The 16,836-nt window shown below is 42.9% G+C and overlaps 1 protein-coding gene across 5 annotated transcripts in view; it reads left to right on the top strand.

Annotated features, from left to right (window-relative positions):
* Positions 1–16,836, top strand: part of PSD3 (pleckstrin and Sec7 domain containing 3) — a 571,701-nt gene that overhangs the window by 543,854 nt on the left and 11,011 nt on the right. For all 5 annotated transcript variants that reach the window (XM_012539248.3, XM_049704181.1, XM_049704183.1 and 2 more), the window contains one exon: positions 1,739–1,882. In XM_012539248.3, the coding sequence (XP_012394702.3) occupies positions 1,739–1,882 (144 nt within the window). The remainder of the gene's footprint in view (positions 1–1,738; positions 1,883–16,836) is intronic.

Genomic DNA, 16,836 nt, shown 5'->3' with positions numbered 1-16,836 from the left:
GGAAAGTCTGTGTGTCTCCTGTATGGTGGGATTCTAGCATTGAAATAATTTGCGTGGTCTGTATCCATTTATGGCCGTAAGAACCACTTGGAATTTTTATTTCAGTGGTGAAAATAGACAGATTTAAGAGGCATCATTTTAAAATGCTTCTATTTTGAGATTATCTCCTTGATTCTTGCTTCATGAAGATGATGAAGCTGGAGTAAAGCACTGCACGTTGAATTTAGACATTTATTTGACTGTGAATAAACTGTACACTATAAACTGTAAACTGTGAGTCATTGTACTTACAGATCTGGACTCAACAGAAAAATGGGTCCAGTGTTTCAGCAGCCAGTTCACAGAAGAGGAATTCCAGTAAACATACGAAAAGATGTTCATCCTCACTTGTAATCAGGAAGATGTAAATTCAAATCATTTTATACCCATAAAATTAGCAAAACTTTGCAAGTGTGATATCAAATTTTGGCAAGGATGTAGAAAAATGGGAAGTTTCAAGCCTATTGTGGAAATGTAAACTGGTGGAAACACTTTGGAAAACAGTTTAGCGTCATTTTAAAGATACACATTTTCTAAAATCCAGAAATTTCAGTTCTTGATGATCACAGGCAGACTTCATAGACATTGTGGGTTCAGTTTCAGACCACTGCAATGAAATCAATATCTCAATAAAGCAAGTCACACAGATTTTTTTGGTTTCTCAGTGCATATAAAAGTTATGTTTATACTGTACCCCAGTCTACTAAGTGTGCAATAGCATTCTGTCTAGAAAAACTATATACGTTAGTGAAGAAATGCTTTATTGCTAAAAAATGCTAACCATCATCTGAGCCTTCAGTGAGTTGTAGTAGTAACATCAAAGATCACTGATCATAGACCACCATAACAAATATAATCATAATGAACAAGTTTGAAATATTATGAGAATTACCAAATGTGGCACAAAGACACAAAGTGAGCAAATGCTAGAAAAATGGCATCGATAGACTTGCTTGACACAGGGTTTCCACAGACCTTCAGTTTGTAAAAAACACATTATCTGCTAAATGTGATGAAACGAGATGTGCCTATATGCTATAGGGAAATTCTTGCTCATATTCACTAGGCAACATGCATAAGAATGTAGCATCATTTATAGCAGCCCAGAGAAACCTGAAAACAACTTAAATATCCTTCAGTAAAATTTGAGGTTGAGGGAAGTCAGAACCTCTACTATTTTGGAGGGAAAAACATAGGTCACTACATTTTTTAGAATAGCAGCTTTCAGAATAATTATTTCTTGATGCCATTGCTTGTCTCAAAAAGGAAAAAAAAATATGCAGGTAGGTCTTCATCTGTAGTGACAGACAGGACAGCACTGCTGAGGACGTGAAATGGAGAAGCCAAATTGTGCAGCCCTCAGGATGGGTGCTTGACTCTGCAGCCGGTGCCTTGCCTGCTTGAGTATCTCTCAGGAGGCCTGGTCTCAACTCCGTGGCAGTTACTCCTGACACAGGGCTATGAAAGCATTTGGTTTTGTGACCAGAGGCCTGGTTACGGGGGCTGGCCTTGGCCTTGGTTGCTGTTTTTCGAAGGTACACGTGGACCCTGGCCTGAGAAAGTTGGTAAGATGTGGCAGCAGAGGCATGTTGGACTGTTTTGATGAATTAACGTCATTCATCATAAGGGATTTTTTAAAATGTGCTACAGTTGTTTATTGATTTTTCTGGATGCTAAATGGCTTAATACTTTCCTGCAGGAGGAACAGCTGAAATCTCACGAGAGCAAGCTGAGGCAGATCACCACAGAGCTAGCCGAGCACCGCTCCTACCCACCTGACAAGAAGGTTAAAGCCAAGGAGGTAGATGAGTACAAACTCAAAGATCACTATCTGGAGTTTGAGGTGTGTTGAACCTAAATGTAATAATTGTCTGTACCTGAGCTACTTTATGATTTTTTCCACGAGGCAGGTTTTTTTATACTTACTGTAACTGTGGGCAATGTACCTTGACCCTGCCTCTCCCTGGGGAGCTCTGTGCAGGGTCTAGGTCATGGTGGCCCCTCATGTTCATGGTTCTGTTTAAGCGTCAAACAAGCATCAAGGAATAATTGCCAGTTTATGCACTTAAAAGCAAATAGCCTGCCTGTCGGAGTAGCAGGTGCTGGCTGCAAGACAAAAAAACAAGTAGATGGACATGCCAGGGTGGGCAGCTGCTTTCTCTGTTTCTGCACCTCTTCCAACACAGTCTTAGTCAGAAAAAGTACCGCAGAGGAAATGAGCTACAGGGCGACATGATGCCTTTTCCTGCTGCTAGGCAACAGATGTATTTTTCCTCTTACCACTCACTGCCCTTCACAAGGAGGCTAGCTGTGCACATCCATATACTATAGCAAGTGTGGTCATTAAAAGGGATGGGGAGGATCCATAAACTCTGGAAAGACAGAAAATTTAAAAGCAAGTTGAAAGCAGTATAAATAGTAAATGTTACCTTTGGCTAAATTTTCTCCCAAGTTAGCATCAGGGTTATGCAGGATCCTCTGACACTCCCCCTTCAGCTGCCACTTTAAGACACTTAAAGTATCTTTTTTTTTAAGTTGATAGCCTGTAGTCCAAAATGAAGAACAATTATCTTTAAATTATTTACAGTCTTTTTCTGTTGAGTGTGTTGAATCCATCTTTAACTATTCTTTTTCATTGTAGCTCTAGTCTATTCTACTTATTCATCTCCTTCTTTCCCATCTTACAATCATGTTTCTTCCTTGGGCTTGAAATGTAGCATCATCTGAGCACCCTCGCCCTGGCCCCTGCCATCCCCCAGGATCTGATCAGGAACCAGATCCCAGTGCTCTGCCTCTGCGATGTCCCTTCTGTCCCTTGCTTGCCACCGGTGTTGCTTTTATGCCTCTCTGCCCAAGTGCTGGGTTTTCATGTCTCACCTGAGCCTGGCGGCTGCTTCCTGTCATCAGTTCATCCTGCATGCTCCTGTCAGTTAGTTTTCTAAGGCATGCTTCTGCTCGACAGCTGCCCTTGATTTTCCCCACAATTTACCTTCAGATAAAGTCCAATCCTTAGTCTGAGAGGATTTGGGTTCCTTCTGCCTTTCCACAACACGGGTCTTCCCACCACGACCTCCATGTATATCAGTCACATTTCTGCCCACTCTGCTCTCTCCAAACATGCTTTTTATGCCTTTGTTCATCTACTTTATTCTGCCCCAAATGCTCTTCCCCTTATTTCATTTCTGAAAATGCTGTTCATCTTCCAAGATGCAGCCCAAATCCCTCCTACGAAAAGCCTGCTCTAAATCTGTTGGTTACCGTCCTGCACGGTGACTCCCGTTATGGTGATTTCAGGAAGTCTTTGTATCTATGGCTTCCGTGCCAAGGCTGTGAGCCCTTGGAGTGCAGGCGCCTCAGGTCCATTTCTAATCTCTGCTCTGTGCTTGCTTTTGGGCTGCACAGGATTTCATGGAAGCTTTTAAAAGTCTTTTTCTGAGTTATAAAATTTCTGTTACAAAATAACATTTGGTCCCCTGCAGATCCATGTACTAGTTTTCTTCATGGTTAAGCAGGTCCTTGCTCTGGGCAGATGAAGAAAGATCTTTCTTTTATTAAAGGAGAAAGTTTATTAGCTAAAACTTTGGAAGCCTTACCAGCAAAAGACTTGAAAAAATACCTTTTAAAAAACAAAAAAACTAAGCAGCTCATCTCTCCCCACACTTGTTCATTCTTGGGAGATGGGAGTTCTCAAAAATCAATCACAATTCTTCACACGTCTGGAGTGGCTTTCAGCTGTAGGCCCTTTTAGTTTCACATGTGCTAATTAAATTTCCCAGCACCTCAGGCCCCTGCTGCCAGCTCTCAACACCTTGCCCTGAGCCCTTGGCTCAAAGGCTACAAGTCTCTTCCCAGGAGGCAGGGGCGGTGGCAGGACCATAGAAAGGATGCCGCTGCTAGAAGCACTCCCTGCTTTTGCATCCACTGTGGTGCCCCTTTTCTGAAAATGTAACCCAGCAAAAGCCGGCATTTTCATTTCCTGACATGAACTTAGGACCAACCTCTGTGGAGATAAGTCTTGCTTTGATCAAATTATCACATCAGAGCTTCCCTGGTGGTGCAGTGGTTGAGAGTCCGCTTGCCAATGCAGGGGACACGGGTTCGTGCCCCGGTCCGGGAGGATCCCACATGCCGCGGAGCAGCTGGGCCCATGAGCCATGGCCGCTGAGCCTGCGCGTCCGGAGCCTGTGCTCCGCAACGGGAGAGGCCACAACAGTGAGAGGCCCACGTACCGCCAAAAAAAAAAAAAAAAAAAAAATTGTCACATCAAGGAGCCTGAAGATTGCATTCCAGGACTTTGGCTCATTAAAATCTTCTCATATGGTAATATGTCAGGCATGCTGGATTGTCTGTTGAACTGTGTTGACCTGTGTCACCAGAAAGGCAGACGGGCACCTCACTTCATAGAGGTTATCTCAAAAATTTTTTGTAATCTTTTTTTTTTTAAGTGAATCATTATTTTTCACTAACTTAAAATTGAAGCACTATATCTTTCGGGGTCCACTTTGCTGTTATTTCAGCCACCGCAATTTGTCTTGTGTGTGTGCCTTAGAGAGGCTCTGCAGAGAATTCAGTGCTTGGCTTTTTACAGCCTTCCCTAGCAGGCTGCTCTATTTCCTGAGTGTTCCTGAGGTCTGAGTGTTACTGACCGTCCTATGTACTTTGTTCATTGCTCTATCCCAGCTTCTGGAATATGGACTGAGTGCTTGATACATATTTGTTGAGTGAATAAATGGAATTTTGTTCTTGAGTATAAAAGATAACATCAGAGGAAGTGGTTCCCCGAGAAAGCTTAGTAGCTCCCCTGAAAACTAATGTGATAAGCAGACAGCAGTGTCTGCAGTTCATTGTGACCTCAGATGGGCAGTGACAGGAAGGGGAGCTTGAATCCCATCTGCATCCTTGTCACCAGGGAAGAACACAGGCAGGAGCCTCTTCTCTCACCTGTTCCTGTAGTAAAGGGACTCGCTGTGGTTTCAGAGCAGTTCTTGTAATTTTTACATCTTGGTAAGAAAAACACCTTTATTTTGTTAGAATATTAAGCTGTTGGTAATAACACTGGGGTTGTTTCTAACTTAATGCGTTTCAGTTATTTATATTCCAAGTTGCTTTCAGTACAAACAGTTCTTCGTAGTGGGCCAAATTCACAGCTCTTTCTATGACTTAGAAATTCTCCAAACCCTGACTGACAGTAAATGATTAGAAACTCTGGTAAATAAGAAGGTTCAGTGGTTGTTTTTTGTTTGTTTGTTTTAACATCTTTATTGGAGTCTAATTGCTTTACAATGGTGTGTTAGTTTCTGCTTTATAACAAAGTGAATCAGTAATACATATATCCCCATATCTCTTCCCTCTTGCATCTCCCTCCCTCCCACCCTCCCTATCCCACCCCTCTAGGTGGTCACAAAGCACCGAGCTGATCTCCCTTTGCTATGCGGCTGCTTCCCACTAGCTATCTATTTTACATTTGGTAGTGTATATATGTCCATGCCACTCTCTCATTTTGTCCCAGCTTACCCTTCCCCCTCTCCGTGTCCTCAGGTCCATTCTCTTGTTTGTTTGTTTTTGAAGTCTATAAAAAGTCTACAGAGAACAAGGAGACTTCCATCAATCTCAGCCTTAGCCTGTAAGGATATTCACTATTACTGTAAGCAGCAAACTCCCCTCAGAATGACTATTTAGTTGACCAAGTTCATGCCTGTCTCTCTTTATTGCGTATTCATAGCGGGTGGGGAGGGGTGGCATTGCTTTGTTTTTGATTGAATTGGTTCCCCCAAGCTGTGGCTATTACTTGTTTAGAAGAGTTCGTGTGGAGTCTGATCTCAGTTTTGAAAGGGTTGTTAGGCATCATAAGTCTGTGTAAGAAACTTGCCATCATTTCCCAGTTTCAAAAAATAAATATCAGAAATGGCCTCACTTCCTTATAACTTATTTCTACTTTATTCAGTTCCCTTAAAAATGTTTAACTGATCTCCATCTTTCTAGTACATTAGGAAATTTATCAGGATGTGGGACAGGTGGGTGGTTTGTGTCACATATAAAAACTTACAAAGCTCCAGCCACTCGAAGCACAGTAGGCTGGGCTGTGCCCGATACTCCTGGGCCCTTTAAGAAACAGCCCTTGCTAGCACTGTACTTGGCCCCAGAAATTTGTCTTTATGTCTCTTTAGCAGTTAAAGTGAAGATACTGTTTGATCCAGGATGTTTTTCATGTGACATTTAAGATGTTTTCAGTGGCATAAGTTATTAATTCTTAGACCTGAGTAGGGAAAGGGAGACCATAGCAAGCCAAACCTGTGAGAAACGTGACTGGGCTGTAAGAGGTTTGCTTACAGGAGGGAGGGATTCCTGAGGGCAGGCTAACAGAGGCTCCCGGGTTCACTGCAGAGCCAGGGCAAACCTGGCGGGCAGCACCAGACCAATGCATTTCATGGGCCAGCAGACCTAAGGTCAGAATGTTTTCTTTGGCCATCGCAGTGCTGTATTTGTTTTCATTGAGATTTGAATGCATTTAGGGAAGACCTGCAGGGCCCTCCCCACCACCCCTTAGTATATCACGCCTAGCAGGCATCCACATTTGTGTTGCTGGCCTGGCCCCTGGGGGCAGTTCAGTTTGCCATCCCTGTACAGAGGCTGCAGACGGTTGGATATGCTTTGTGTCTTAGATCTTTGAACATGGGCTTTGGAATCAACTGTCTCTTTGTGGTTAGAAAATGGATACTTCCAGGTACATGTGTTCTCAGGTTCCAGTCCAGCAGGAAAAGAAGTCCACGTCCCTGATGGCTCTACCCAGATGCAGAATAAGTCCCCTTGGCTGAATGGGCTAGAAATCAGCCACGTGCCCACTCCTGAATTTCGACCTGGAGTAGCACATGCTTATGGCTTAAGGCAGGCAGGGCCCACACGAACCACATGGCTGGAAGCTCAATTTTAGAAACAACAAATGTCCATTCTAGTAAGACATGTAAATCTCTTGGGACGGAATATTTTAAATCTAGAAAATCTAGGGCGTCCTTGAGGCATGATGCATCTTTTTCTGAATTTCTAATTTTTGGTGGCATGTAAAATGGCGCGATTCCTTCTGAAATTGATGTACTTGAAATAAGAGCACATTCCATACAGCGCCGTTCAGGAAATTCAAAGCATCTCATATCAAGGAGCGCACGTAATATGAATTTCTGGGCGTAAGCCCTCAGTTTTATCGTTGGGCTATTTGTTGCACGGTGGGTAGGTGCTGGTTTGATGTATTTCTTTTTGAACAGATTCTCTGCTTGTGATCTTAGCCCGGCTCCCTCAGATCGCTCAGTCTTTGTCAACATCAGATAAATAATTTTCATGTGACGGTCCACTTTTTCTCTCACAGGAGCAGTGCAAGGGCATATTTCAGTGCGCTGCCAGCCGCCACAAGGCTAATCCATCTCTGAAACAAGACAATCTAGCTGTTAATTTGTGAGTCGCCTTGTTTGTAAAAGTACAGAGATAGCTGTGATCACCATCTTTCTCCCTAGCGAAGGGAGAGTCTCAGTTGAACGAGAGTCTCAGTCTCACTTGAAGAAGAGTCTCAGTCTCAGTAACAGGGTCTAGCCTGGAATCCAGCACTGTCTCCTTTACAGAAAACATCACAGAGGTGATCCCTGGTCTGGATCTGAGAAGCTAAGATGTGGCAGGTTAATAGAATTCTTGGGGAAGTTTAGGAATTTTCTTTTTCTAATAGAAGACTAAGTGTTAGAGTCTAGAGACCCAGGTTCAGCATCTGCCCAGGCATACAAGTCCAGTTAACTACAGAGACAGGAGTCTTGCATTGCCGTTCGGAGTTGCATTTTGTATGACACAATGAGCGAGGTCTACAGAGCGCTGGATTTTCATCTGTAAAAGATGATGCACGCTTCTGAAGGGAGGAGAAGCTTAGCAACAGGATCCTTTGAATCACATTTTAAACAGATGATTGAGAAGCAGAACAAACAGCCAGTCACAGGACCCACAGTGACTCTGTCCCTAAATCCCTCCTTACACCTGAAATGTCTGCTCTGAGGAGGGTCACTGCTTTGGGTGAATGTACTGTCTGCCAGAAAAGGGAAAATACTTGCAATTATAAAATAGTAAAATTAGGAAAAGGGATGGACTGGAAGTTAGGAGGCCACTTTAGTCTCATCCTTGATGTGTTTGGTACTAGTTATCCTCTCTGGACCTCAGTTTCTGGCTGTGGAGATGAGATGGGATTGGGTGAACTAACCTATAAGGTCGCCTCCAAATCTTTATTTTTGATGCGAGATACATACTAACAGCAAATAGTTTATTAGATTAACTCACTCTCACGATGATCCCTAAGAGTGTTGTTAAACGTAAAACAAGAATAGTTCAATTTGGGGATATCAGGGGATCTGGACCAGCTCTGTCCAATAGAGATATAGTGCAAACCACATATATAATTTTAAATTTTCTAGTAGCTACACTTAAAAATAAAAGGAAACTGGTAGAATTAATTGTAATAAGATTTTTCAACTTAACACAATATGTCCAAAATATTATCATTTCCACATGTAATCACTATAAAATATTAAGATATTTGATGCTCTTTTCTTCCTAAGTCTTCAAACTTTAGTATACCTTTACACTTAGGGCACATCTCAGTGTAAGGTGGCCACATTGCACATGCTCAGGAGCCGCCTGAGGCAGTGGCTCCTGTGCTGCTCAGTCTCCCTAAAAGCCAGCTGGGACTGGGAGGCCTGGTCACAAGTGGGGTGCAGGTTTCATGCATAATGGAAGATGTGCAGCTGTTGTGCACCGTAGGACTCTACAGTAGTTTGTGGACGGTATCGCTTCTGTCTGGCTGCCTGTGCTGTGCCTGTTGTTTACTGTTTTGATTGTTACTTCTGGGTGGGGATTCAGTAAAGAAGAGGCCCACCTGGTGTGAGTGCTGTCACCACAGTGACTTGTGAGAAGGAAGTGCCCTTTCAGTCTCCCCACAAAGCTATTCTCATGCAAATAGTGTGAGCGGCCTCCTTTGCAATTCCCTTGGACCTTTTGGTAAGTGACCCTCCCATCCGTTTTTTTGCAGACTGCTGGTACTGTCCGCCCTTTCCTGTGCTAACTCTGTTTTTTTCTTTTTACCCAGAATACTTTATCTCTGTCTAACTACTTTAGGTTTCTTCCTACTACTTTCCATAAGAATCTGTATGCTTTTGATGTAAGAGTTTTAAAAGCTTGTGTGCTTGAGCCCCTGCTCTGAGATGCAGAGGCTTGTTGGAGCAGGCTACTGCGCTTCTTTAGGTGTATCTAGTTCAGAATTACTCAATAGACTTATAATGAAAACTTAAAATGTTTTCAGAAATGTTCTTCTGGAAATATTAGGGGAAAATCATATGCAAAAATCCTATGTTTGTACTAGCCTTCTCAGTACAGCCCTCACTGGAAGGCTGGAAGCAGGTCCCCCGGTCACGGACTTCTTGCAGGAGCACCTGTCTGCCTGGACAGCTCCTGGAGGTGTGGCTCATGTGCACGAGGGACACGTTGGGGCCTCTCACCTCAACCGGAGGTTTCCTGCCTGACCGGGTCTGGCCTTTGGCCAGTTTGTGGACAGAGTCAACCACAGCTGGTTTCCCATGTGCCTTTCCCTCCCCGGACCAGCACTGCATCTTCATCCATGTGTCATGCTTCCCTCCTTAGAGAGTCCTGGGAAGTTTATAGCTGCCCCTCATTCTGCCACTTGTGGAGCCTGAGACTGGAGGGGGCGAGGGACTTGCTGAGGCCTGGTCGCTCAGTGTTCTGACTCCACGGGTCAAAGATACTTTACCAAGACAGGCTCAGAATTGGACACAGAACTGGTGAGATGGAAGAGAGATATTTGAACTGGGCCTGCAGAAGGTGCAAAACTGCTTTGAGCTCAAAAGCAATCAATATATCTTAGGTATGAAGTGTCCTGGGAAGTCAGTGGGGAAGGTAGTTTACCTTCAAAGCTTCCTCAAATCCTACTTTTAAAATTTCCTAGAAAGACTGAACTGTCCCCTTAGGCATTGGCGTTTTGGGACCTGTGCACGTGACAGGCCAGCTGCCACAAAGAATCCCGGGAGCGTATTTCTGAGAGAAACTGTGTGCGACTTTAGGGAATCCTAGTACAGCCAGAAGCACAAACTAAATATAAACCAAGGATTAAGAGTGTGGCCTGTAGGTGTTTCCCTGGTGGCACAGTGGTTGAGAGTCCGCCTGCCGATGCAGGGAACATGGGTTCGTGCCCCAGTCCGGGAAGATCCCACATGCTGTGGAGCGGCTAGGCCCGTGAGCCATGGCTGCTGAGCCTGCACGTCCAGAGCCTGTGGTCCGCAACGGGAGAGGCCACGACAGTGAGAGGCCCGCATACCGGAAAAAAAAAAAAAAAAGAGAGTGTGGCCTGTATAAGAATGTTGTCATAACAAACTAAAATTTTGTTTTAGATGTGAGTTCCCTAAGGAAAAACTCAGTGAGAGACAAACTTTTATCCCATAGGAGTTAAATTTAGCCTCTTATCCAGATAAATAGTATTTCTCTAGCCCAGATTATTTATCTTGGGTATGTAGAAACTTGACTTCACATCTCTGTGTTTCAAAGGACAATTTTTTTTTCCATTAAACTTTTTAATCCCATTGATCCAGAGTTAATTTTCTTTTTCCCGTTAATTTTACACTCAGCTATTTTCAAAACCCTCATGCAAGGCCACGCTGGGCAGGGCCCCCAGAGCCAGGAGCCTGGTGCATGGCAGGTCTGCAGGACTGACCCATGGCTAGGTGGGAACTGGACAATTCTTGAGTTTTCCACCTAGAAAACAAACTGTGTTCTGTTTTCTAAGTGAGCTTTGTGGACTTTTAAATTGAGAATTTCGAGTTTAATTTCTAAGAAGAGAAAAAAAATCTGGGTACTAATACAGACTGGGTTTATAGAAAGGGTTTCGAGAGCTGGAGAAACAAAGTGTGAAGAGTGAGAAAGGCAGCAGGGTTTTAAAAATTAGCTCTCAGAATTGGGAAAGCTCTCCTTGACACCGAAGTCCTGTTCTTCTCCACAAAGATGTTGCAAAGGGAAAAGCACTGCAGGGGATCTGCCTGCCCGGGCCTGGCAGCTGGGGGCCCTGGGAGGGACAAGCACGACAGGTGTGGCCATTGAGCCCTCGCTGCTCCCTGAAGGGCCTGTGGGAGCTCTGGGGGCAGAGACCAGACGCCTTAGGAGCATCAAACCAGGACCCAGGATGGAGACAAAGACACGCTCAAAACGCTTTCTGCAGACCCAGTGCTTTTTGTCCGTATTAGAGTTTTTTGACCTCTTCTGCTTACATTATTATTATGAGTAAGCTTTTTATTTTAGTTTTGTTTTTAATTGAAGTCACAAAGTTCATTTAGAGAGCAGTCGAGCCAAAAGGTAGACTGAAATAAAACAATAGAATTCACACTGCCTCAGGTTTTCCCAGAAAGCCAGGAATACAAACTATACAACCTAAAAATGTGTGTATTTGCTATATTTTGGCAGTGGGTTACCATTACATGCAGAAGCCTGATAGGGGAATGGCATAGGGAAAAAACGTTAAAATTTTCTTTTAAAAATGTAAGTCCTAGCATAGCTTTCAGATAAGAACTTATAGAAAGCTCTGTTTTTAATGTATTGCTTTCTTAAGTTAGCAGGTAGCAGAGGGTAAGCCAGCCGGGCAAGGAGAAAGTCTGCAAGTCAATTCTGCATCGTCCTATAGAATGCAGAGTGGAGATGAGCAGTTTCTTCCAGAGCTCCTTGTTTTGTTGGCTTGTTTTAATTGTTTTGGTTTGTTTCTTTGTTTTCCAATGTAGAGATCTAGGAGTAAAAAGTGTTTTGCTATGTACATGACATTATTGGTGTTCTTCTCCTTTCATTTTAAGCTGGCCTTTTACCCTTCCTGCCTGAGAAGGGGAAATGTCAGGAGGAAATGTATTCAGGACTTGATTGCTGGTGCAGTGAGGTCTGAAGGCAAATGGCAGCGCTAAGTTAGAATTGCCGTTGCAGTTTTCTTTTCATTTAGGCTGTTACTATTGTATTCATGTATCAGAGGTCAAAAGGAGATAGTGTTATATTAAATGAAATGAAAAATGGTATGCAGAACTCATACCCAAAACAAAGAAACTGTTCCATCAGATGTGGATGTGATTAAACTTCTTTTCAAATAATAACAATACTCAGGATTTTTTTTTTTAGCACTTAACATTCAACCTAAGCCACAGCTTACTTGGCCTTGGATACTGTATTGTTTTGTTCCTCCCTAGTAAGCATTGCTGCTAGTGAAAGGGATATTTTTCCTACATGTTTGAGAAGTATTCTTACAGGTGATTAAAGACCAACTTAATAAATTAACGTTGCAAAACAATGTAGTAAGGAGGTTACAGAGTGAATAAACAACTTGATTTTAGGAGAAAAAGAAGCCATTAAGCATTTGAATTGTCTTTGGCTCTCAGCGGTCACAGAAGGTTTTATGAAAGCGCAAATCTTACGAAGGAAATTAAGAGAGAGAGCTTGCTGAATGGACAAAGCCACAAAAGCAGTGTTCAGATGCTTCTCTGCAGAGAGTAGCCACTGAGCTTGGATTTGGTAAAATCCCATCTCAATTTTCTGATAGTGGGATCAGCTCACACAGTTATACTGCTATGAATCTATTCATACTGTCAGAGAATCTCTGAGCAAGGAAGCTGAGCATACAGCTCTGAAATTTTTAAGAATCGATCTGAGAATGAATCCACAGAGACTACGACAAAACCTTTAATAACGGGGCTTCCCTGGTGGCACAGTGGTTAAGAATCCGCCTGCCAATGCAAGGGACACGGGTTTGAGCCCTGGTCCGGGAAGATCCCACATGCCACGGAGCAACTAAGCCCGTACACTACAGCTACTGAGCCTGTGCTCTAGAGCCTGCAAGCCACAACTATTGAGCCTATGTGCCACAACTACTGAAGCCTGTGCACCTAGAGCCCATGCTCTGCAACAAGAGGAGCCACCGCAATGAGAAGCCCACGCACCGCAACGAAGAGTAGCCCCCGCTCGGCACAACTATAGAAAGCCCGCGCACAGCAACAAAGACCCAACGCAGCCAAAAATAAATAAATTAAATAAATAAATTTTTTAAAAAGGGAACAACTGTGAAAATGATTTTTTAAAAAAAGACCTTTAATAACCTGACCAAAGGCAGTAACTGTCCCCAAAGCACATCGCATTCTCAGGCTCCCTCTGTCCTTCCTAATGAAAGTACACCCTGGAAGGGCCACGTAATGAAAACTAGCAAGGATTTAGGAAAGTGAATCAATGCCATAGTTAGTGGCCACCTGCCCCCAAGACTGCTCTTTTCACTGTCACATTGCTTCCCACAGACTTGCGTTCTGCAGCCCATCTCATCTTTAACGTGCCCGATCTGGAGCTATGTTCATGCTTGCACAGTGGTTACTTTGTGGCATGAATCATATTAATTAAAACATTCATGGTTTTTTGCTGTTTCTTCTTCCCTTTTTACTATCTGGTTATGAACATTATTGTCAGAGCAAAAGTGTAAAACCTCCATACTGTTATTATTTACTTGCTTAGTGTCAGCAGCAGTTTCCTTCCCATGTTAATATTGATGAGGCTGCTACTCTGACCCACAGAGCTTAGAATCTTAGGTGAGTGTTGAAGTATTTACCCAAGGGTAAATGTGATCCTGGTGCATTACATATAAGTCACATGCAAGAGTCATCAGGCAAAGGAATTCACATATAAATGACCATTGACAAACTCTTATCTTTTTAATGGATGCTTTTGTTAGAAGGTAAATTTAGAGGCTGCCCTTCATGTCAGAATGAGATCTAGTCACTAACAAATGAAGAACCACCACACTCCACACTCCAAAAGTCCAGTTTTTCACGTTTTTTTTTAAAGCTCCAAGTGGGTAATAAAATTTGGTCTTCATGTACTACTACATAAGAGACGCTCAGAAAATATGTCTCTGTTTTATGAACCTCAAAAGTATGATATAAACTACTTTTCTTTCTCTGTAGAGAGAGAGCCCCAGTCTTAAGGACGCAGCCTCAACACACTCTGCAGGGTTTGTGCGGGTGGCGTCTTGACAGCCGTGGTCTGGATGTGGGGGGCATAGATAAGTCTTTGCTGAGTGGTGCCACTTAGGGTCAGACCATAGCATTTTTGTAGAAAACATGGGAATGGGGAACACTGGAGGTGAAAGAGCATTCCCTAGAGGCTACTGACGGAGGGGCTCATCGGGCATCTACCTCTGCATCTATATCCATGGTTTTATTTTTCTAGAATTTGCCACATTAAGAGTTCAAAATATGTTTTCTATTAGACATGAGAAATTTATTTTCTCATTTGTTCCTTCCTTCCATTTATACACTCATCAAATGTTTACTTAGTGTATACTCTGTGTTCTCTGTGCTGGGGATATATTAACAAACAAAAGCCAAGTCCTTGCCCCCATGTGATTGTATTCTAGGATTGGCAGGGGGAAGATAGACAAGATTGTTTCATAAGCAAACTCTAAGTCTCATGGTGAGAATGCTAAGGAGAAAAATAATGCAGTGTCCAGTGCGAAGAGCAGGTGTGGCAGTTTTAGGTCTGGATGACCAGGGAAGGCCTCTGCATAAAGGAGACATTTGAGTGAAGACTGAAAGGGGTGACGGAGGCCAGGGAATATGCCCCGTGGGCTCCTGGGGCCATGCTTCTTGGGCAGAGAGAGCAGCAGGTACTAGAGGTCTAGAGCCAGGAGTGTGTCTGCTATGTTCAAGGACAGCCAGGAGGCAGGATGACTGGCACACAGCATGCCCAGGGGGAGCAGTAAGACACCAGACTGGGGGGCGGGGGTGGCACTGATGGGGGTTTCCTAGGCCAGTGTAAGGATTTGGGGTTTGGAAAGATTTTTAAGGATGAGAAGCCATTGGAGCATTTTGAGCAGATGACACACTCTTACAGTTTAGCCCATGACTCTCTTTCTAGAAGTGTATGCATGGGGGGCAGAGAGGGAGCAGGGGGACCAGAGAGGCAGCTATCGTAGTTATCCAGGCACAAGGTGATGGTGCTTGGTCCAGACTGGAAGTGGTGGCAGCAGAGAGAAATGGTGTTCTTCTGAATTTATTCTGAAGATGGAGGGACAGATGGATGTGGGATATGGGAGAAAGAAGGATCAAGGAGCAAAGTTTTTATTGTCAAATTTCCTTCCTCAGGATTTTAGAAGTATCTCCAGGCTGCTCCCTAGTAAATACTAGTATACTAACTAATCATTACCCAGATCCAGAAACTGCTGTAGGACAATTTGTTGGCTAACTCTTACAATCTTGATATCCTACGTGTTGTAGGCTTATAGGGGAGGACCAAGAGAACTGTACTCTAGCACCCATGGCGACCAAACAACTGGTATAAAACTATTAAAATAATAAAATAGTCAATGGATTTAATACTTATTATGTGACCACAGTATGGCTTAGAGTGGAATAACATCCATCAATAATTTGTTGAATATTCAGAGAAAACCCAACAAAACTATGTTATACCAAAGCCTATTAATTAAGTATATCTTTTGCTAAATAAAATTATGACAGGAAGTGCACGTACAGCTCAATTGAGATACTGTTTTTTATTGAAGTACAGTTGATGTTGCATTAGTTTCTGGTATACAGCAATGTAATTCAGTTATAAATATATATTCTCTTTCATATTCTTTTCCATTATGGTTTACTATAGAATATTGAATATAGTTCCCTGTGCTATAAAGTAGGTCCTTGTTGTTTATCTATTTTATATATAGTAGTTATATATAATATTTGCTAATCCCAAACTCCTAATGTATCCCCTCCCCCTTTCCCCTTTGGTAACCATAAGTTTGTTCTCTGTGTCTTGTCAGTCTGCTTCTGTTTTGTAAATAAATTCATTTGTATCATATGTTAGATCCCACATATAAATGATACCGTGTGTGTGTGTGTGTGTGTGTGTGTGTGTGTGTGTGTGTGTGTACCCCATATCTTTTGTATCCATTCTGTTGATGGACACTTAGGTTGCTTCCATGTTTTGGCTATTGTAAATAGTGCTGCATTGAACATCGTGGTGCATGTGTCTTTTTTTTTTTTTTTTTAACATCTTTATTGGGGTATAATTGCTTTACAATGGTGTGTTAGTTTCTGCTTTATAACAAAGTGAATCAGCTATACATATACACATGATCCCATATGTCTTCCCTCTTGCGTCTCCCTCCCTACCACCCTCCCTATCCCACCCCTCCAGGCTGTCACAAAGCACCGAGCCAATATCCCTGTGCCATGCGGCTGCTTCCCACTAGCTATCTACCTTACTACGTTCGTTAGTGTGTATATGTCCATGACTCTCCCCTGCCCTGTCACAGCTCACCCTTCCCCCTCCCCAGGATGTGTCTTTTTGAATTATGGTTTTCTCTGGGTATTTGCCTGGTAGTGGGATTGCTGTGTCATATGGTAATTCTATTTTTAGTTTTTTAAGGAACTGTCATACTGTTTTCTATAGTGGTTGCACCAATTTACATTCTCACAACAGTGTAGGAGGGTTCCCTTTTCTTCACACCCTTTCTAGCATTTATTATTTGTAGACTTTTTGATGATGGCTATTCTGACCGGTATAAGGTGGTACCTCATTGTAGTTTTAATTTGCACCTCTCTAATAATTAACGATGTTGGGCATCTTTTCACATGCCTCTTGGCCATCTGTCTGTCTTCTTTGGAGAAATGTCTATTTAGGTCTTGTGCCCATTTTTTCTTTTTTTTCTTGTGCCCATTTTTTGATTGAGTTGTTTGTTTTTTTTGTTATTGA

This window comes from Orcinus orca, chromosome 21, assembly GCF_937001465.1.
Source record: "Orcinus orca chromosome 21, mOrcOrc1.1, whole genome shotgun sequence".
Classification (NCBI taxonomy): Eukaryota; Metazoa; Chordata; class Mammalia; order Artiodactyla; family Delphinidae; genus Orcinus; species Orcinus orca.
The sequence above is the reverse complement of the archived record's forward strand: the minus strand, read 5'-3'. Positions and strand labels throughout refer to the sequence as shown.